Source organism: Aquarana catesbeiana, linkage group LG04, assembly GCF_042186555.1.
Source record: "Aquarana catesbeiana isolate 2022-GZ linkage group LG04, ASM4218655v1, whole genome shotgun sequence".
NCBI classification, from domain to species: Eukaryota; Metazoa; Chordata; class Amphibia; order Anura; family Ranidae; genus Aquarana; species Aquarana catesbeiana.
The window spans coordinates 247,492,374-247,514,245 of record NC_133327.1 but is presented as its reverse complement, the minus strand read 5'-3'; the positions used below and the strand labels follow the sequence as shown (position 1 = coordinate 247,514,245).

The window sequence follows — 21,872 nt, the reverse complement described above, 5'->3', positions numbered from 1 at the left end:
CCTGGGTCCAATACGCCACCTTCCATATGTATTAGACCTGTACGGAGAGAGCAGGTGTCCTGAAAATGACCTTTGCCCCCACAGTAGAAACACAAGCCCAGAGTTCTGCGCCTAACACGTTCTTCAGGGGGTAACCTATTCCAGTCCAGCTGCATAGGTTCCACAGCTGGCGAGGGATGCCCCACGCATCGAGGGGAGGGGAGCTTGGGCTGGCTAAGGACCATAGAGAACTGGAGCCTTTTCTCTAGGGTCCTCGAATATTGATCTAATTGCAGAGGGAGATGACATCATCCAGTCCTGAGGGAATGGTTCTTCCTGTCAACTCATTATTCCAGCTCAGCAGTTAAAATGCGAAAGTGAAGGGCATACTGTCCCACTGAAGAAGACTCTTGGCGCAAACATAAAAGGGCACTGGCCACAGAAGAGACATGGCCCGATTCCTCGAAAATATTCTGAAGAGTTTTAGGACGTTAGACAAGCTGGAAACCAATGCATCATTCCTTTCCCACAGAGAAGAAGCCCTGGCTAAAGCCTCGTTGGTTAGGAGGGAGATAATATAGGCTACTCTTGCTTGATCAGAGGAAAAGTTTTGGGGCTGGAGCTCAAAATGGATGGTGCACTGACTAAGGAACCCCCTGCAGGCCTTGGAGTCACCAGAGAAACGAGAAGGAGCTGGTAGATACAACAAATTTGTGGTAAGGGCCGTAATCGGAGTAGGTACAACCGCCGGCTGCGATTGAGGTTGTTGAACCTGGGATCCAAAAGAGGCCTGAAGCTGTTCAAAGCGGGAGGCCAAACCTTGTAGGAATTGCATCACTTGAGTCTGATTAGACTCCTTTGTCTCGAGTCTGTGGACTACGCCCTGCAGCTGATCAATGGCAGGTAGCGGCACATCAGCTGGGTCCATGGCCCGTGCAAACTGTCAGGTCACCTGAGGCCAGGTGACAGATGCACACCATTAGGATCAAGAGTGCATCGCTAAGATAGTGGACCCTATGGCTGACTGCTGCTGATGGAGCTCTGGGTGGTTCAGGAAAGCCGTCCTCTGGAGCACCAACACGGATCACACTGGGAGATAGAGCATGAGATTCCCCAGGGCGTGGAGTCTAAGAGCCAGCAGGTGTTCAGCAGGGCCCCTAATGGTGGGGATGGACATTGCTGCAACTGGCTCCAGGGTCTCCCAGCTCATGCTCAAGGTATGCTACTGGAGGATAGAGAGGAAGCAGCAGACCGAGACAACAAGGGATAGTCAGGAAGTAAGCCAATAGATCAGGGCAATGAGCAGATAGGGATAGTCAAGAACAAGCCAAGGATGGTAAACAGATTAAGACGTGGAGCACACAGCAAGAAGCACACAGGAAGCCAAACACACAATATTGCTCTTGCAAAGAAGGCTTGGAGAGCATGGTGTTAAATAGTGTATCCTGTAGAGGCTAGGGTGGAGCCACGCTGAGGGAAGATTACTTAACCATGCAGGTGTGAGAGTGCAGTCCCTAAGGCTGATACACAGACCAGAGGTAAGAAGACAGGGCATGAAAGTATTACTGCAGATTCATGACAGAGAGCAACAGGGGGCGAGCAAGCAGAGCAACTTTTCAGACTTTCACAGTGCCAGAACACACCATTACATATATACATTTTTTTTTGTATTATATCCCCCCCCCCCAAAAAAAAAAATACCATTTCCATTTAAAACTTGCATGAGTGACTTGTTTCACTTGCCTAAGCAATTCACTCAAGGCACCAAGGTCCTGGGTAAAAGGCCGAATGGGACTCAATGTGTATTGGGCTTGTATGTTTGCTTAGGATTAATTCAAGTGTTGCAGTTTTCTCCTAGAGTCCAAAATATATTAGTAGATGAAGGTATAACTAAAGGCAAATCTTTTTTTTAGTTTTGGTTAGAGTGAGGCATTAGAACACCTGACCGGTTTTATTGCTGTCTGTGTCCCCGGTAAGGAGATTAACCCTCTCTTTCTCCTGCTTACCATTATCATTGAAAGTGAAAGTAAAAAAAAAATCTCTAATTTTTGGTTGTCCCCAGAAAAGTAATTGAGGGGGAAATCTTCCAATGGGGACAGTAGTTCTGGTGACCTGGGGTTCCCCAAGAGATTCCCTTAATTTGCAAGGATTTCCTCTCACTTTCTGTTTTGACTATGGGACAGGAAGTGAAGGTAAAACTCCCTAATGGGACACTCCCTTGTGCTATCCAAAATTGAAAAAAAACATGTTTTGCCTATAGTTCTACTTTAAATGGCCCTTTGGAACTACATTTGCTTTGTGTGTGTGGAGAACATGGGAATTCATGGAGAAAATAGACTAACCCAGTGAATAAAACTTCTCATCCTCATGCCTTTTCCTAAGTATATCAATAAAGTTAGAAAACAGAGTGGGAGAGAAGTGCAATAATGCCCCAGTATTTTATACATCTCAGGAATTCCTGCATTCAAAGTGACTAAACTGAACGTGACAGCCATTTCTGTGATTTGAAACTTGACTGTTGTTTTCTTGTGAGAACTGTATTGTATCTGTCAAGTTCAAACTAAATTTTTTTTTTTTTTTTCTGTAAAGCATTGGATAATGTTATTACCGCATTAAAATATTTTTACTTACTTGTTAAAAATATTGCAAACACAATGGCAAAGTCATGAATGAGCCACTGATTGTTTCCAAAGATGTTTCGTTGCTGAAATATAAAAAGTAAAAAAATGTGATCGCCTTCTTCAGCTGTGTCTTAACACTCTAATCTCACCCATTGTAAATTTCTTAAATTACCATGTCAAGTGTGATACTGCTGTATCTTTTATTACGGGAAATATTCGATTTTTTAGGTACCCCCACAGTTTGAATTTTCTTTCTATCAAAATTATGTGGTTCTACCTAAAGTGTAACTGGATAATGCTGTGTATACTTAAGTTCTTATGGACCCTTTAAGGAAAATGGGGACTGCAGCATGAATGTGAAACAATGCTATAGCATGTGCTCTTTACAGAGCCAAACATGGCAAAGCAAAATTGCTGATCTTCTTTGTTTATGAATTTATAAGTTCAGTGCTTTTCTCAAGCATCTTACAACAGAAAGAAATTGATGAGTAATAGCAAAGCATCAAGTACTTACTTGTAGCACTCATTAATCAGCCAAATATTAATTTGGAGACTCCATGTGAGTTAATATACAAGCATTTTCTTGTTTTTTAATTCTGACATTTTTTTAAATAATTTCACTTTTTAACTTCTTTTTAATAATGTCACCTCTAATCTCATGTTAATCATATCATCTGAGTGGACATTGGAATGCTATCATTGTTGACTTCTTCTGAAAATGCTAGTTGTTGGACTGTTATCCTCATCTAATGGATTCAATAGTTCCTGAACCCCTATGGGTTCCTGGACCAAGTATGAAGATCAATAGTTCTGATTTCACTTACTGCATGCTTGATCCAGGTCAATGACTCAAGCCTCTTTCACACAAGCCTACATGCTGAAACCCATATGCAGAGGCGGCAAGTGATAGTGTAATGCATTGTTAAAATACATCACACTGTTTATTTTTATTTTTTTACTTTATTGAATTGTCACAAAATTACACTTCATTTAAGCCTATGCACAGCAGTGTGTCGCAACGTGATGATGTGCTGCAGTGGGTTGTGTGTAAAAATGCAGACAAAATATTGAAGCCAACCAACTACATCCAAACAGCTAGCATTTTAATTTATTAATCAGAGTGCAGACAGGAAACTTGAATAAAGTGAACCACATTAATATTAATTTAATACCTTATCTCATAAACTTACAGTATATCTGTCATGCAATCCAATGGATACATAGAGGGATTTGTTATTTTTATTATTAGGCATGTATATCTTTGAAAATCAATACATGTGATGTCACTAATACATAACAAATGTACAGTATTTTTTTTTCCTATATCTCTGATTGAAATGTTTGTAACATGCTTTGGCATGTGAATAAATTTGAACTTAGTTCTTATGAACTGTCAAAGTGGTGTGGGATTCGTTCACTGTTATTGTTGCAAGTATGGTTTGAAGAGGTTTTATTTTTTGCAGAAATATCATAGTGTCCTAAGAGCCATGGAATGAAAGGTTAGCTTCTTTTAAAGCCCACCTCCAGCCAAAACATGCTATTTCATTTTGGATAGAGCACTGAAGGGTCAGAACCTCTATCAGGTTTTCATTTCTTTTAACATCTTTATTGGGTTCACTTATGACATTGTGGTTATTGCTGTCTGTACCTTCCTGTTCCAGTGACAAATGAACCCCTCCAATTCTTGTACAAGAGTCCTAAAGACAGGAAGTGATGAGAAATCTCCCCAACGGGATAACAGACAAACATTTAAAATTAGAATTTATAACTCTTCTTTCCTATTCAAAACTAAAACAAAATGTGGTTGTAATTAAGTTTTGATGATCTAAAATCATCTCTAATTCTTAAAGTAAAAATAATAAAAATAATCTCACCCAATAGAGCAGTAGTGTGTTGGTATATTCAAATAACCCAAACATAGCCATGTATTTAAACATACAGAATGAAGTTACAAGTGCTGCCCGTCCTTCCCTGTAAAAGAGAGTTATATATAACACCGTTGAACAAATGTGGGCATATTTCAGTACTTGCTGATGTGGAACGAGTATGTAGATTGGTAAAGTCAGAGAAAATTTAGAAGTCCTGGTCTACATTCTGGGTTTAGTACATTATATTGAAGTCAGAAAAACAGCATGATGGGCAATCAATATTTTCAGTCTATTCATGTCCATAACAAAATTGTCGGAAAGCTGCCTCGGTATATAGTGAACTCCTCTTAGTAAAAAAGTGCCTTCAGATTGGTCTCCTACCCATGGGAGAGCCCCCTCTAACATCTTTTCGACCAGTAGGGGCTTAATCATAGAGGCCTCAAGCCAGTTTTCAACCCAACCAGAAATCGTAAACATTATGGCCAGTCAGCTGGAATAACAGATTGGGGCATTCGAGCAGTATCAGTTTTATTTGGTTAATGGCAGTGCCCATGTTTCACAAGAAAATTTCAGTTCTACAATTTTTGTGGCATTTTAAAGTTAAATAACTGGGGAGTCCCCCTACAACAGTGATGCCATCTTTATGGCTTTGTGGAATGGTCTGAAACATGAACTACTAATGGTAAATATCTCCATTCAAATCACTTAGCAGCTTTATATAATGGAAAGTACAGTGTGTTTTTAAAGGAACACATATATTCAGATAATATACAGGTTTATACATTTAGTAGAGTAACCAATAGAGGGAGCTATGTTTCTTATTGCAATCTCTCAGCCTGCCTGCTTAAAAATATAAGTACACCTTAAAGCGAGTTTTCACCCTCTGAATAGAATTCCCTGCAAGCCACCCCTCCTCCCCTCCGTTACATGAATTTTTTTTTTTTTGGTTAATCAACTTATTTTTTACTGAATGATGTGGAGGCCATCATCCCCAACACCCCCCCCCCCCCCCCATGTACATCACTAGCATAGGCTAATGATGTGCACAGTGCTTGCTATGCCTCCTGCAATATGCACATCACATATCCCAGAGGCATAGCCCTTCATTCAGAAAGGAGGAGGGGGGAGTGCCTAGCACTGCATCATTGGGAGGCAGGGCGGCTGACTCCTGAAGAGCCAGCGAGCCTCTCGATGATGTCATAAGCAGGTGCTTCCAAAAGGTCCTGTGTGTATAAAGTTTTTCTTTTACTATTTCCATGCTCTAGGGTTAGTCAGGTCAACTGTGGTTCCCTGTGAAAGCCATTTGCTATGTACATTTATTGCATTGTATCCTTGGTATACCTGCTGAGCTGGTGGTACCTGAGAAGGAAGGATCAACACTGATGCACAGGATTTCACGCTCTTTTCAGGAAGGTTACTGCCCCCTGCAGATCATATAAATAGGGGTTTATTATTGCCCTAAGGAGGTCACCTGAGGAAAGACTGCCTTCACTAGTGACCAGTTCCCCACACGCTGGGACTGACCTCATGGCACAGAGTACTTAGGGACTTAGGGCCCAAAAGTCACAAATGGTGTAGTTAGGCCTCAGGAGGAGAACAAGCATGAAGTTATGGAGAAGTGTGTTTTCTGTGTCCATTAGTAAGATATGGGAGTGAGCTGTCAGGACTGCTGAGTTGGTGGAGACCAGTATATGCTCCATGGTACTTGGTCAGAAATGCTGTACACCTAGAGGGAGAGGTGTTCTCTAACAGAAGTAGTGTCTGAAGTGCATTAGTGTCAAAACTGTGAGAAGTTTGGCAACGGATTACAAAGTGTTACAAAGTGTTATCTGTGCAAGTGCTCTGCTCACTTCTAAGTCTGGAGTATTGCCTTAATGTTGATTTCACACAACCACAGCTCCTGTCTGATTCAAGCATTAGCAAGTGTATTTCCACAGTGTCCCTACTAGGGTACCTGCAGCTAGAGAGGTCATGGTTTGGATAACAATTTTTTTGCTAGAAAATTACTTAGAACCCCCAGCTAGAGAGGTCATGGTTTGGATACTGCCTGCTGAACACGATGGTGGAATAATTTTTGCCTTGTTGCTATGCAAAGCATCATGGCTGCAGCATGTTTACACCCCCATACACTGCCTTTGCAGCTTAACTACCTAAGGAACGGGCCTATTTTTTAGACAATTTTTTTTTTGCTAGAAAATTACTTAGAACCTCCAAATATATATATATATTTCTAACACCCTAGAGAATAAAATGGCAGTCGTTGCAATAAGTGATAAGGTCTTACAAGCGCACTTTCTTTAGAAAAAATACACTTTTTTGAATTAAAAAATAAGACAACAGTAAAGTTAGTCCAATTTTTTTTTATATTGTGAAAGATGTTAAGCTGAGTAAATTGATACCCAACACGTCACGCTTCAAAATTGCGCCCGCTCGTGGAATGGCGATAAACTTTTACCCTTAAAAATCTCCATAGGCAACGTTTAAAAATTTCTACAGGTTTCCAGTTTTGCATTATAGAGAAAGTCTAGGGCTAGAATTATTGCTCTCGCTTTAACAATTATGGCGATAACTCACATGTGTGGTTTGAACATCGTTTTCATATGCGGGCGCTGCTTTAAATTTTTTTTTTTATTATTAATTTTACTTTTTATTTTTTATTTTGACACTGTCCTTTTAAAAAAAATAATACATTTGGGTCACTTTTTTACCATTACAAGGGATGTAAACATCCCTTGTAATAGAAAAAAAGCATGACAGGACCTCTTAAATATGAGATCTGGGGTCAAAAAGACCTCAGATCTCATATTTACACTAAAAGAGCAATGGGCGGAAGTGACGTTTGACGTTTTACCTGAGCCCCATCTCTGTCCATCGATGTCCACGAGTATCTCGGCCGTCCAGGACTCTCCCTCCGGCTTGACTCAGACATAGCAGCGGTGCCATTGGCTCCCGCTGCTGTCAAAGACAGGTAGCCAATCAGGAGAGAGAGGGGGTGGGGCCGAACCACAGCTCCGTGTTTGAATGGACACACGGAGCTGCAGCTTGGCTTGGGTGCCCCCATATCAAGCTGCTTGCTGTGGGAGCACTCAACAGGAGAACCAGGAGAGCAGAGGAGGGACCCCAGAAGTGGAGGACCTGGGATGCTCTGTGCAAATCCACTGCAACAGAGCAGGGAAGTATAAGGCTCTTTTCACACGGGATGGATCCGTTTGACAGACTCCTCTTGCTCGGTGGGGATCGATCCGCTGATCCCCGCTGAGCAGGCGGATGACAGGACTGTCTCCACTCACTGTGCTGAGACGAACACAGTTTAAACTGGCGCTCGTACACACGATTGCGCGTGGCATGCGGCGATTGTGCCCACCGGCCATGCGCATCGGGTCCCCCACGGTGCAGAGGCGCGTGCCCTCTGCTGGCCGAAGATGGTAGAACGTACCTGTACGGGATTTTGCCCAGGAGAGATATTGTGCCACAGTATATCTGTGTGACACGGTCGGCAAGTGGTTAAGATAAAAACCTTCTGACTTTACAACCCCTTTAACCTCCGCGACGGTATTCCCGAGTGTGGCTCGGGGTTAAATTTCAGTCCTTTTAGCGGTAACCCCAAGCCACACTCGGGATTACATTGCAGGATCCTGGTGTGGCTTTACTTACCTTGTCCCCAGGATCCTGTGATGTCCCCCGTGCAGTCTGTGGGCTCTGTCTCCTCCGAAGCCTCTCCGTGCCAGGCTCCGTTCCCTGCGAGCATCATGACGCATGGGGGCGGAGCCTGGTGGCAAATTCAAAAAAATGTGCAAACCATAACACATACAGTACTGTAATCTTATAGATTACAGTACTGTATGAAATTATTTCACATCCCTTTTGTCCCCAGTGCTTTGGCCCATGCCCTGCATGCAGTTTTATATTATATATACTGTTCTTTCTGCCTGGAAACTGGAGATTGTCCATAGCAACCAAAAAGTGTCCCTTTACGTCAAAAGTGGCTTTAGACCAGCTAGAAAACAGCGATAGTAAATTAGAACATTTGCAGAATTGAGCGATAGTGAATCGTGGGGAAATTTATTTTATTATTATTATATTATTATTTTTTTTTAATTATTTATATTTATTTATTATATTATAATTTATGTTTTTGTGTTTCAAACTTCATCATACCCGGGATATCTACTAGACTCTTGTTTGGATAGATTTAAGTGTGTTATTGTTAAGGATTACAGGCCTACAATATAAAACGCCAAATTTCTTTTTTTTTTTTTTTTTTTTCTCTTTCCTTGTCAAAAGAAGTTTATTGAGTATACAATGTTATAAAGATACATAAAGTAAGTTTACAAGGATCTATAAAGTAAGCTCATTGTTTTACAGTAGGGTTTATATAGGTAAATATCATGAAATTTCAAATATTAAACATTGGGTTCACGTAAACCTAAATTAAAGATATATATCATTTCTTTAGTTACTTTTGTAGGTATTTAAATGATTTATACCTACTATACATATAAAACGCCAAATTTCTATGCAAAATAATTGTACCGCTTTCAGCACCTAAAATCCGAAATAATCATACCGCCAGGGAGGTTAAGGGAGAAGGATTGGGGGCAATAAAAATGCGGTGTAACCACATGGTTTTACCATCCCCATCACCGCAAGCATAAACTAGGTCTCAATGTCAATAGCATGGGTACAGGTGCACTTTTTTCTAGTCACATTTCCCAGGCCCTTCCTTAGCAATTAACAAAGGTATATTAGAGTCTCTACTGTAATATAATACAAATCAGAATGCAATCATTAAATAGTTACCTCAGATTGAAGGTTTGCCCAGACTTGTTTATTTCTCACCTTATTGAATTTACCATCCTTTATATTAATCCTGTGTGACTGCCTCTCTTTCTAAATCTATTTCCAAGTATAAACAAATACACGATAAACAAATATATGTGCAGAAATTTGAGATGTGCTGACACCTGGTAACTTATAATTTGTCATCGTATTGTTGACTGATATCATTGTTCGTGAAACCATTACTTGGATCTTGGAACAATAAAATCATCTGTTTTCTTCAATAAATCTGCCACAGACATTGAGGGCCCATTGAAATCTAAGCATATGCATTGGCAACACATGGTAAAATATATGCGTTTTTCCATATGCTACCACAACACATGGTGACGCCTGTACAGAAGTGCAGCGTGGAGCCATTTATTGTTATGGTGCGCTGCATTCCCAGTAAAGGGCCATGTGTGTTTTCTGATCAGTTGCATCGAGTTGGCAGACCATAATGAATGGGCTGCCTTAACATAGCGCATCTTAATAAGGGACGTAACAGACCTCAAATAATGTAAATTCATCCGAATGGGGAGGTGAATATATGGATATAACTTAACTGAAATTCTAACATAAACCTGCAAGTCTGAGTTGCCCAGACACGTACATTTACATCTCTGGGGGCAGGAAAGGAAAATGTATATGAACACTTCTAGAAAGCTCTTAGTGACAAATTATTGTGATTGGCTGATTGCCTTTTGCCTTTTCCTTTGTGATCAAGTGATCGAGAGTGAATTTGGTAGTTTGCGGTTTTTTTTTTGTTTTGTTTTTTTAAAGCCTAACTACAGCCAATTTGTTTTTCAGTTTATGGATAGAGTTGAAAGAGTTAGAATTTGGTAATTTTTTTAATTGTTAATTTTCTTTTTAGTACCTGCGTTGCCATTGGGAATATTTTTCCTAACTTTCTGTCCTCGTGACCACTAGGGATGAGCTTCGAGTTCGAGTAGAACCTGTGTTCGACTCAAACATCGCCTGTTCGACTGTTCGTCGAATTGTGAACGTTATGGGCCATTCGCGCCAAATTTGAGTGGCGTGTCACGGCCCATAATTCACTACAGCATCGCAGTACATTGCTGGCTGATGATTGGCCAAGCATGCACTATGACCTGCATGCTTGGCCAATCACAGCGCCGTCTGTACAGAGAGCCGTAATTGGCCAAAGCCATGGTGGCTTTGGCCAATTATGGATCAGGGGGTTTAGTACACGCCCCATACTATGTAAGTATGCGTGGTGGCCTTGTGTGGTGTGTTGCGGCGACGGAGACAGATAGACAGAGAGACAGTGTCATTTGATTTAAGTTAGATAGAGTAGGCAGGCGAGTCAGTTAGCTGCACTTACAGTGTATTGTGTATATATGTATCCCAGGTGTTGTGTGTGTGTGTGTGTGTGTGTGTCAGTTCACCTAGGACCAGGTGACAGATGCACTCTGTAGGAGTCGGAAGTGTACCGCTAAGGTAGTGGACCCTAGGACTGACTGCTGCGGATTGAACCCTGGAAGGTTCAGGAAGCAGGTCTACAGGATAACTAACATGGATCCCAGTGGGAGCTAGAGCATAGATTCCCCAGGGCGCAGAGTCTAAGAGCCAGTGGGTGTTCACCAGAGCCTCTAGTGGTGAGGATGGATTGCGCTGCAGTCTGGCTCCAGGTCGCGGCCCACAGGGAAGTAAGGGGTAAGCCAAAGGTCAGGGCGACTAGCAGACAAGGATAAACATAACACGCCAAAGGTCAGGGTAACAAGCAGACAGGGAGAGTCGAGAACAGGCTAAAGTTGGTAACAGGAATCAGACGTAGGAAACACAGCAAGTACACACGGAGGCTAACACACAATAGTTGATCAGCACTGCTGGCTTGCAGTGCACTGGTTAATATAGGGTTCCCTGATAGGGCCTGGGGTGGGGCCATGTTTAGAGGAGAGGTTGTAAAACCAGTCAGGTGAGAGGCAGCTGGTCTTTAGAGATGAACACATGGAGACAGGTAAGCTGATAGAGAAAACTCTATTGCATAACCATGACAGTGTGTGTATAGATAGATAGATAGATAGATAGATAGATAGATAGATAGATAGATAGATAGATAGATAGATAGATAGATAGATAGATAGATACATATATATATAGATATGTATGGGTATATATATATATATATATATATATATATATATATATATATATATATATATACTGTATTCAGTTTAGCTAGATTCGTTCCTGTTATTCCTTCCTGCACAGTGTGCACTGAAAGCTACCTGAAGACAATTGATGGTGTTCTTCTGATCCTATTAATAATATATATATAGATAGAGATAGATATTATATATAGATATATATATATATATATATATATATATATATATCTATATATATATATATATATAGATATATATATATATCTATATATATCTATATCTATAGATATAGATATATATAGATATGTATGTATGTATGTGTATATATATATATATATATACACTGTATTCAGTTTAGCTAGATTCGTTCCTGTTATTCTCTTCCTACTGACAGGCAGGCAGGTATTTACAGTATGTACAGTATCTACAGTTAGTGTACTGTGTCCTTTGCCCAGTGTGCACATAAAGCTAACTGAAGACAATTGCTGGTGTTCTTCTGATCCTATTAATACCACAGGCAGGCAGCTGCAGTATTTACAGTTAGTGTACTGCATCCTCTGCACAGTGTGCACCTAAAGCTACCTGAAGACAATTGCTGGTGTTCTGATCCTATTAATACCACAGGCAGGCAGCTACAGTATTTACAGTTAGTGTACTGTGTCCTCTGCACAGTGTGAACCTAAAGCTACCTGCAGACAATTGATGGTGTTCTTCTGATCCTATTAATAATACCACAGGCAGGCAGCTGCAGTATTTACAGTTAGTGTACTGTGTCCTCTGCACAGTGTGCACCTAAATCTACCTGAAGAAAATTACTCGTGTTCTTCTGATCCTATTAGTACCACAGGCAGACAGCTGCAGTATTTACAGTTAGTGTACTGTGTCCTCTGCACAGTGTGCACCTAAAGCTACCTGAAGACAATTGATGGTGTTCTTCTGATCCTATTAATAATACCACAGGAAGGCAGCTGCAGTATTTACAGTTAGTCTACAGTGTCCTCTGCACAGTGTGCACCTAAATCTACCTGAAGAAAATTACTGGTGTTCTTCTGATCCTATTAGTACCACAGGCAGGCAGCTGCGGTATTTACAGTTAGTGTACTGTGTCCTCTGCACAGTGTGCACCTAAAGCTACCTGAAGACAGTTGCTGGTGTTCTGATTCTATTAATACCACAGGAAGGCAGCTGCAGTATTTACAGTGAGTGTACAGTGTTCAATGCACAGTGTGCACTAAAAGCTACCTGAAGACAATTGCTGGTGTTCTGATCCTATTAATACCACAGACAGGCAGCCGCAGTATTTACAGTTAGTGTACTGTGTCCTCTGCACAGTGAGCACCTAAAGCTACCTGAAGACAATTGCTGGTGTTCTGATCCTATTAATACCACAGGCAGGTAGCTGCAGTATTTACAGTTAGTGTACTGTGTCTTCTGCACAGTGCGCACCTAAATCTACCTGAAGAGAATTACTGGTGTTCTTCTGATCCTATTAGTACCACAGGCAGGCAGCTGCAGTATTTACAGTTAGTGTACTGTGTCCTCTGCACAGTGTGCACCAAAAGCTACCTGAAGACAATTGCTGGTGTTCTGATCCTATAAATACCACAGGAAGGCAGCTGCAGTATTTACAGTGAGTGTACAGTGTCCAATGCACAGTGTGCACTTAAAGCTACCTGAAGAAAATTGCTGGTGTTCTTCTGATCCTATTAGTACCACAGGCAGGCAGCTGCAGTATTTACAGTTAGTGTACTGTGTCCTCTGCACAGTGTGCACCTGAAGCTACCTGAAGAAATTTGCTGGTGTTCTTCTGATCCAATTAGTACCACAGGCAGGCAGCTGCAGTACTTACAGTTAGTGTACTGTGTCCTCTGCACAGTGTGCACCTAAAGCTACCTGAAGACAATTGCTGGTGTTCTGATTCTATTAATACCACAGGCAGGTAGCTGTAGTATTTACAGTTAGTGTGCTGTGTCCTCTGCACAGTGTGCACCTAAAGCTACCTGAAGACAATTGATGGTGTTCTCATACTAATAATACTACAGGCAGGCAGTTGATTCTGTTAGCTGCAGTATCAGTTTATATATACGTCACAGCTTTGTGCAGCTACATCTCACTGCAGGCCATTAGTATGTCTGGAAGGCCAACAAGGAGAGGCAGACAGTCACAAGCCAATAAAAGAGGGCAAGCAGGCTCTGTGTCTAGAGGCAACAGTGCTGGTCGTGGAGACGATGCATCCTCATCAGCACGTGGCCGTGGGACACGCTTGTCCATTTTTTCGGCAGCTGGCCGCGTTGAGCTCCAACATGCCGAAGACTTGGTAGAGTGGATGACCAAGCCGTCCTCCTCCTCCTCATCCTCTCTAACCCAGGCTCAGGGTACTTTTTCTGGCAAAGCAGCTGCCAATGCGGTCTCTTCCCTCGGCTCAATGGCATCAGTCACTCCTTCCCTAGCCCCACCATGTCCTCCTGAGGAGTCCCCCGAACTGTTTGACCACAGTGTTGGGTCCAGGAGGATGCCCAGGGTTTTGAAGGCTCCGATGATGGTACCCAGCTAGAGGAAGGCAGTATCGTGAGCCCAGAGAGAGGGGGTGCCCAAGAAGGACAGCAATCTGGCAGTCATGTTCCCCCAGCTGCAGCAAACTGCTAGGTTTGCTCCAGTGATGAGGAGGGAGGGGATGATGAGGTCACTGACTCTACGTGGGTGCCTTATAGGAGAGAGAAAGAGGAGGAGGAAAATCTCCAACGAGGCAGGATGCCCTCCAGGGGCCAGCTTAAGGGCAGCACACCGACTGCATCACACTGCAGAGCTCCACATGTGCAGGGTGCTGCTGTCTCTGCGCGTTATTCCAAAAGTTCTTTGGTGTGGGCTTTTTTGAGACAAGTGCATCAGATCCCACCACTGCTATTTGCAACATATGTCTCAAGCGTATCTCGCGTGGCCAAAACCTCACCCGCTTGGGCACCACATGCTTGACCAGACATATGTCGACCTGCCCTGCAGTTTGTTGGCAAGCGTACCTAAAAGACCCACACCAAAGAAGAAAGCAGACCTCTCCTTGCTCCTCATCAGCTGGGATCTCCAACCCCACTATACCTTCAGTCCTCTCTGAAACCTGCACTGAGAGGAATGAAGGTGTAGAATTAGGTGTGTCACAGCCAAGTACTTGCGGGCAATCTGCTATCGATACACCTATGTCAGATTGTACCAGGCAAATTTCCCTGCCCCAGCTGAAAGAAGTTTCCGCCAAAAGAAGTTTGCTCCCAGCTATCCACATGCCCAGCGGTTGAATGCTAGCTTCGCTTCTTGGTGTGATTGGGGACTTGGTCCCTATACATCATTTGGTGATCCCTCTATCCAAATTTGTCTTGGATTGGAGTAACAACAATGTGGACGGGATACACAGAGGACTCCACGTGACAGTGTCATTCTCTTTTTAAACAAATGTGGATACTTTTATATAAATGACTATTTAAATGACTATGATGTAAGTTACCAATACCCTTAGTGTTCTGTGTATGATTATTCAGCATTACTTGGAAGGGTTAAACTTAAACTAAACTTAAACAAAATTTTATAGATACTATATTTTCTGTCAAAATATTATATATATATATATATATATATATATATATATATATATATATATATATATATATATATATATATGGAGATTAGCTCATGGGGATCACCTTTTCTGGGCAAAAAGGTCAGCGTGCAGACAATTTCTTTAAAATTTGGCCGGTTGCCAGGTTTACTTAGCAGAGGTTTGCAAATGAAAACAAACAAAAAAAATAGTAAAGAAAATCCTTGCCATCCAGCGCTAAACTATACAGCAGTCTTCCTCTCTATAGGGTGTGGGGCTGGTCCCCGTCACCTACAAAACATGTGGTAAAGCAAACCTTCTTTTCAAGTCCAAACAGAGCTCTCTCTCTTGGATTTCCTTCTGAGTCTCAGGCTAGAGCTATCCTGTGCTCTCTTCCTGCTCATTTAAAGTCCACCCGAGCATAGACTCAAGTGGACCACAATATCCGGACCGGAACCAAGCCTGCCACAGAGGATGTAAAAACCCAGGCTGGATTCCGATTCAGTCTCTTACAACAGAATGCATGTGAGGTGAAATATACTGATTATCCATTACCTCACCTCGCATACCATCACATATCCTCCCCCTCTGATCAAACCCTGCGGCTGAGCAATTGACCCAAGCATACAGTGTATGCGGGAGAGGGCATCCTCATTGTTTTGGAGTTTGCCCGGCCTATGCTCTACTGTAAACTGTAAAGCCAGGAACCATCTTGACACGCGGCCATTTTTCTCCCTGTTATGACACATCCACTTAAGGCAAGCATGGTAGGTGACCAGCTTAAATGACCTCCCCAAGAAGTAATACTTCAGGGAGTGTAAGACCAATTTAATAGCGAGACACTCCTTCTCGACAATGGCATCGTTGTTTTCATGCCTGTTCAGTTTTAAGCCCGGTATACAACCGGGTGCTCCTCACCATCTCTGTTCTGGGATAGTACAGCCCCTAGGCCCACCTCAGAGGTGTCCGTCTGTACCACAACCCCTTTGTGAAGTCTGGGGTCACCAGCAATGGTAGTACACAAAGGGCCTGCTTTAACTTCTGAAACGCCTCCTCGGCTTCAGGATTCCATTTGACCATGACTGACCCTCTACCCTTCGTCAGGCCGGTCAGAGGGGCGGCAATGGTGGCAAAGTCAGGTATAATCCATCTGTAATACCCAGGAAGGGCCAAACTTGTTTCTTGTTTACCGGTTGGGGCCATTTTTGAATTGCCTGAATCTTATTGGTCTGAGGCTTGACCAGTCCCCGGCCAATAGCATACCCAAGGTATTTGGCCTCCTCCAGGCCTATGGCACACTTTTTTGGGTTGGCCGTGAGACCTGCTTTCCTACGAATCTACCACTGCTTGTACTCAGGGCAGGTGCGATTCCCAATCTGGGCTGTGGATGACCACATCGTCCAAATAACCGACTGCGTGGTCTCAAAGTTTTGTCCATCATTCACTGGAATGATGCAGGGGCCCCATGCAGACCAAAAGGCATCCGCTTGTACTGAAACAAGCCCTCAGGCGTGGAAAAGGCAGTCTTCTCATTGGCCGATCCTGTTAGGGGTATTTGCCAATAGCCTTTCATTAGGTCTAAGGTTGTTATGTAGCGAGCCTATCCCACCCTGTCCACGAGTTCGTCGACCCGAGGCATCGGGTAAGCATCGAACTTGGACACACTTTTGAGTTTTCTAAAGTCGTTACAAAACATGATAGTGCCATCGGGTTTTGGGACCAGCAATATGGGGCTCGACCAATCACTGTGGGACTCTTTTATCACGTCCAACGCTAACATATTTTTGATTTCCTTCGCAACTGCCTCTCGCCTGGCCTCTGGGATTCTATATGGCTTTACATTTACGCAAACCCCAGGTTCCGGCACTATATCATGCTGGATCACCTTGGTCAGTCCGGGTAATGGGGAGAAAAAAATCTCTGTTTTTGTACACAAATGCCCTAATGTCATTTTGTTGTGCCACGGACAGGGAATCCATTATGGGGACGTCAGGTGTCACTGGTACCCGGTCTGTTGAAAGCGGGGATGCGGCCAGTAAAGTCTCTCTCTCCTTCCAGGGCTTTAAGAGATTCACATGATAAATTAGTTGTAACTTCCTTGTCCCTGGCTGGTAAACTTTGTAGTTTACCTCTCCTAACCTTTTCGACAACCTCAAGTGGACCCTGCCACTTGGCTAGGAACTTACTTTCCACTGTGGGAACCAGTACCAACACTCTGTCCCCAGGGATGAAAGTACGTGCCTTGGCACCCCGATCATAGACCCTCCTCTGGGCCTCCTGGGCTTCCTGATGATACATTTGTTATTGTGAAACGCGTAGAGGCTGCTGGGAAATATTCGCTACATCATTACGTCACTGCCGGCCGGGCGAAATCGGGGGCTGAACCGCAAACAGTGCGTGAGCAGGAGCGAGGCTTGCACGCCACACAGGCGGAGGGAACACCGCGCCGGTATCTCTGCATTTTTACCCATTCAAACTACTGGAATAGCTTGGTGCCGGCCCGAGGGCACCTAAAGCATGTGAGTTTATAGTTTTTATATACGATTTTTTAATAAACAGTGTTAGCATATTGCGCTATGACCACTGTCTGTTGTCTTTTATGAGGACGAATGTGTTTGCTTATTACTACATTGGAGTCAACATATAACAAGCAGCAAAGTGGAATGTTTATCCCTAAATGAACCAAAGGCACATATATGCCAGTATCTGATGAGTGGCCAATCCATGTGGTGGTATTGTCACTGGAGTGGTGAAGAAGTCACATTTTTTTGCACCGATTTTAAGAATAAGAGCACCAAAAAATAGCACAGGCATAGTGGGAAGTCCACACTGGGATTTAAGCCCTGTATTTGCAGGATATATTTAATGGACTATATGTAACATTATTCATGCATGATAGTTACTGAATAAAGGATTTATTTTTGATTTGATTTTTGTTTGTCTTTTGTTTATATTAAAAAATTATATTTTTTTCCAATCACTAATTTGTTTGCGCCGGTGTCACATACATACGCACTTAGCCACTGGTGGCGGTGTCAAGAACCAAAAATGTTCTTACAAGCTATCAGCATGAAAATTGAGGAGGAAGAGGATTGTCACTTAGCATAACAGGATAGTCACTCAGCATCAGCATAGGCAGTCTTGAAGGGATCTCACATTAAAAAAAAAATTATTCGGTTACATCAGCATCAGGTGCTTGGTAGCTGGTGATCCAAGACTGATTCATTTATGAAGGTCAGCCGACTGACCGATTCGGTGGACAGGCGCACCCTGTGATCGGTTGCAAAGCTTCCAGCAGCACTGAATGTGTGTTCCGAAAGAACACTGGATGCAGGACAGGCCAGTAGCTCAATTGCATACTGTGCAAGCTCTGGCCAGTGATCCATCCTCAAGACCTAGTAACCCAGAGGATTTTCGGTGGGCAAGGTGTCCAAGTCTGATCTTGCCCCTAGGTATTCCTGCACCATGTGAATCAGATGTTGGTGATGGTTGCTGGAACCAATCATACCTTGGGGCTGCGGACTAAAAAATTGTCTGAACGCATCTGTCAGACGGCCACCTTCTCCACCGCTCCTTCTGTGACTGACCAAAGCCTCAGCAACACGTTGTCCAGGAGGACCAGGAAATTGCAACCTCCAAGGCTCTGGAAACGCGTTGCACAAACCTTTCTGCAAGGCCTCCCGAAGGTGTTTCATCCTCTGCTCCCTCTGCGACTGCAAGATAAGGTCCGCCACCTTACCCTTGTAACGTGGATCAAGGATGGTTGCCAGCCAGTAATGATCCCTCCCCTTGATACCACGAATACGAGGATTCTTCTGCAGGCTTTGCAGGATCAGGGAGGCCATGCAGCGTAGGTTTGCTGAGGCATTCGGTCCAGAGTCCTCTGGGTCACTAAGGACGACATGATCCGCAGCCACCTCCTCCCAGACACGTACAAGTCCATGGGTTTCTTCGGACTGTAAATAATCCCTTGAAGACTGCTGCTGATGCTGAGTGCCAGGCTCTGACACAATCCTCCTCCTCCTCTTCCTGTGTGATCAGCGGGCATGCAGGAACACTGTCTGGATAAAGGTGGCCTTGAGAGGTAAGGAAGTCCTCCTCTTCCTCCCTCTGTTCTGCCTCAAGTGCCCTGTCCATTATTCCACACAGCGTGTGCTCCAGCAGGTGGACAAGAGGGACAGTGCCACTGATGCATGCACTGTTACTGCTCACGATCCTCGTGGCCTCCTCAAATGGTGACAGGACAGTGCATGCATCCCCGATCATAGCCCACTGGCATGGGGAATAAAAAACAAGCTCCCCTGACCCTGTCCTGGTGCCATAGTCGCATAGTTACTCATTGATGGTCCTCTGCTTTGTGTGCAGCCGCTGCAGCATGGCCAACGTTGAGTTCCACCTGGTGGGCATGTCACAGATTAGGCGGTTCTTGGGCAAGTTAAATTCCTTTTGGAGGTCAACCAGCTGAGCACTGGCATTATATGACCGGCGGAAATGCACATAGACTTTCCTGGCCTGCCTCAGGACATCCTGTAAGCCCGGGTACCTGCCCAAGAACCGCTGCACCACCAAGTTAAGGACGTAAGCCAAACCGGGCACATGGGTCAGTTGTCCCTGTTGGAGGGCAGAGAGGAGGTTGGTGCCATTGTCGCAAACCACCATTCCTGGCTTAAGCTGGCGTGGCATCAACCACCTCTGAACCTGCCCCTGCAGAGCTGACAATCTCTGCCCCAGTGTGGCTCCTGTCCCCCAAGCATACCAGCTCAAGCAACGCATAGCATCTTTTTGCCTGCGTGCTTGCGTAGCCCCTTGAACGCCTACGGAGCACCGCTGGTTCCGAGGACAAATTAGCACAGGAAGAGGCCATGGAGGAAGAAGAAGAGGAGGGGGTGGAGGAGAGAGGTGTGTCAGAATCACCACTAGTAGAATTTTGGAGGCATGGTGGTGGAACAACCTCCAACACTACTGCACCCTGTCCCGTATCCTTCCCAGCTGCCAGAAGAGTCACCCAGTGCACGGTGAAAGATAGGCAACGTCCCTGTCCATGCCTGCTGGACCATGAGTCCGCACCTTACCGCTGACTGCCCTGTCCAGCAAGGCCAAGACATTGCCTTCCACATGCCGGTAGAGAGCTGGAAACACCTTCCATGAGAAAAAGTGGCATTTGGGAACCTGCCACTGAGGAACCGCACATTCCACAAACGCACGGAAGGGGGCAGAGTCTACCAACTGAAAAGGCAGCAGTTGAAGTGCTAGCAATTTAGCCAAGCTAGCATTCAACCACTGGGCATGTGGATGGCTGGGAGCGAACTTCTTTCGGCGGTGCAGAAGCTGGGGCAAGGAAATTTGCCTGGTACAATCTGACGTCGATGTACCGATAGCAGTTTGCCTGCAAGTACTTGGCTAATTCTACACCTTCATTCCTCTCAGTGCAGGTTTCAGAGAGGACTGAAGGTATAGTGGGGTTGGAGATCCCAGCTGATGAGGAGCAAGGAGCGGTCTGCTTTGTTCTTTGGTGTGGGTCTTTTAGGTACGCTTGCCAACGAACTGCAGGGCAAGTCGACATATGTCTGGTCAAGCATGTGGTGCCCAAGCGGGTGATGTTTTGGCCACGTGAGATTTGCTTGAGACATATGTTGCAAAAAGAAGCTGTGCGATCTGATGCACTCGTCTCAAAAAAGGCCCACACCAAAGAACTTTTGGAATAACGTGCAGAGTCAGCAGCGACCTGCACATGTGGAGCTCTGCGGTGTGATACAGTCAGTGTGCTGCCCTTAAGCTGGCCCCTGGAGGGCATCCTGCCTCATTGGAAATGTGCCTCCTCCTCCTCCTGTCTCCTATCAGTGACTTCCTCATCATCCCCTCCCTCCTCATCACTGGAGCAAACCTGGCAGTATGCTGCAGCTGGGGGAACATGACTACCAAATTGCTGTCCTTCTTGGGCACCCCCTCTCTCTGGGCTCACGTTACTGTCTTCCTCTAGCTGGGTACCATCATCATGGCCTTCAAAATGCTGGGCATCCTCCTGGAGCATGTACCCAACACTGTGGTCAAACAGTTCAGGGGACTCCTCAGGAGAACATGGTGGGGCTAGGGAAGGAGTGACTGATGCCATTGAGCCAAGGGAAGAGGCCGCGTTGGCAGCTGCTTTTCCAGACAAAGTACCCTGAGCCTGGGTGAGAGAGGATGAGGAGGATGAGGATGGCTTGGTCATCCACTCTACCAAGTCTTCGGCATGTTGCGGCTCGACGCGGCCAGCTGCCGAAAAAAAGGACAAGAGTGTCCAACGGCCACGTGCTGATGAGGATGCAGCACTGTTGCCTCTAGACACAGAGCCTGCTTGCCTTCTTTTATTGGCTTGTGACTGTCTGCCTCTCCTTGTTGGCCTTCCAGACATACTAATGGCCTGCAGTGAGATGTAGCTGCACAAAGCTGGGATGTGTATATATATATATATATATATATATATATATATATATATATATATACTGATTATACTGCAGCTAGCAGAATCAACTGCCTGCCTGTAGTATTATTAGTATGAGAACACCAGAAATTGTCTTCAGGTAGCTTTAGGTGCAAACTGTGCAAAGGACACAGTACACTAACTGTAAATACTGCAGCTGCCTGCCTGTGGTATTAATAGGATCAAAAGAACACCAGCAATTGTCTTCAGGTAGCTTTAGGTGCACACTGTGCAGAGGACACAGTACACTAACTGTAAATACTGCAGATGCCTGCCTGTGGTATTAATAGGATCAGAACATGAGCAATTGTCTTCAGGAAGCTTTAGGTGCACACTGTGCAGAGGACACAGTACACTAACTGTAAATACTGCAGCTGCCTGCCTGTGGTATTAATAGGATCAAAACAC

General features: G+C 44.2%; 1 protein-coding gene across 2 annotated transcripts in view; it reads right to left on the bottom strand.

The window, feature by feature from the left end:
• The window catches only part of LOC141139842 (probable cation-transporting ATPase 13A4), a 236,787-nt gene that overhangs the window by 49,671 nt on the left and 165,244 nt on the right, over nucleotides 1-21,872 (bottom strand). For both annotated transcript variants that reach the window (XM_073626366.1, XM_073626365.1), the window contains exons 25-26: nucleotides 4,475-4,571; nucleotides 2,611-2,683 (exon numbers count right to left, since the gene is read on the bottom strand). In XM_073626366.1, the coding sequence (XP_073482467.1) occupies nucleotides 2,611-2,683; nucleotides 4,475-4,571 (170 nt within the window). The remainder of the gene's footprint in view (nucleotides 1-2,610; nucleotides 2,684-4,474; nucleotides 4,572-21,872) is intronic.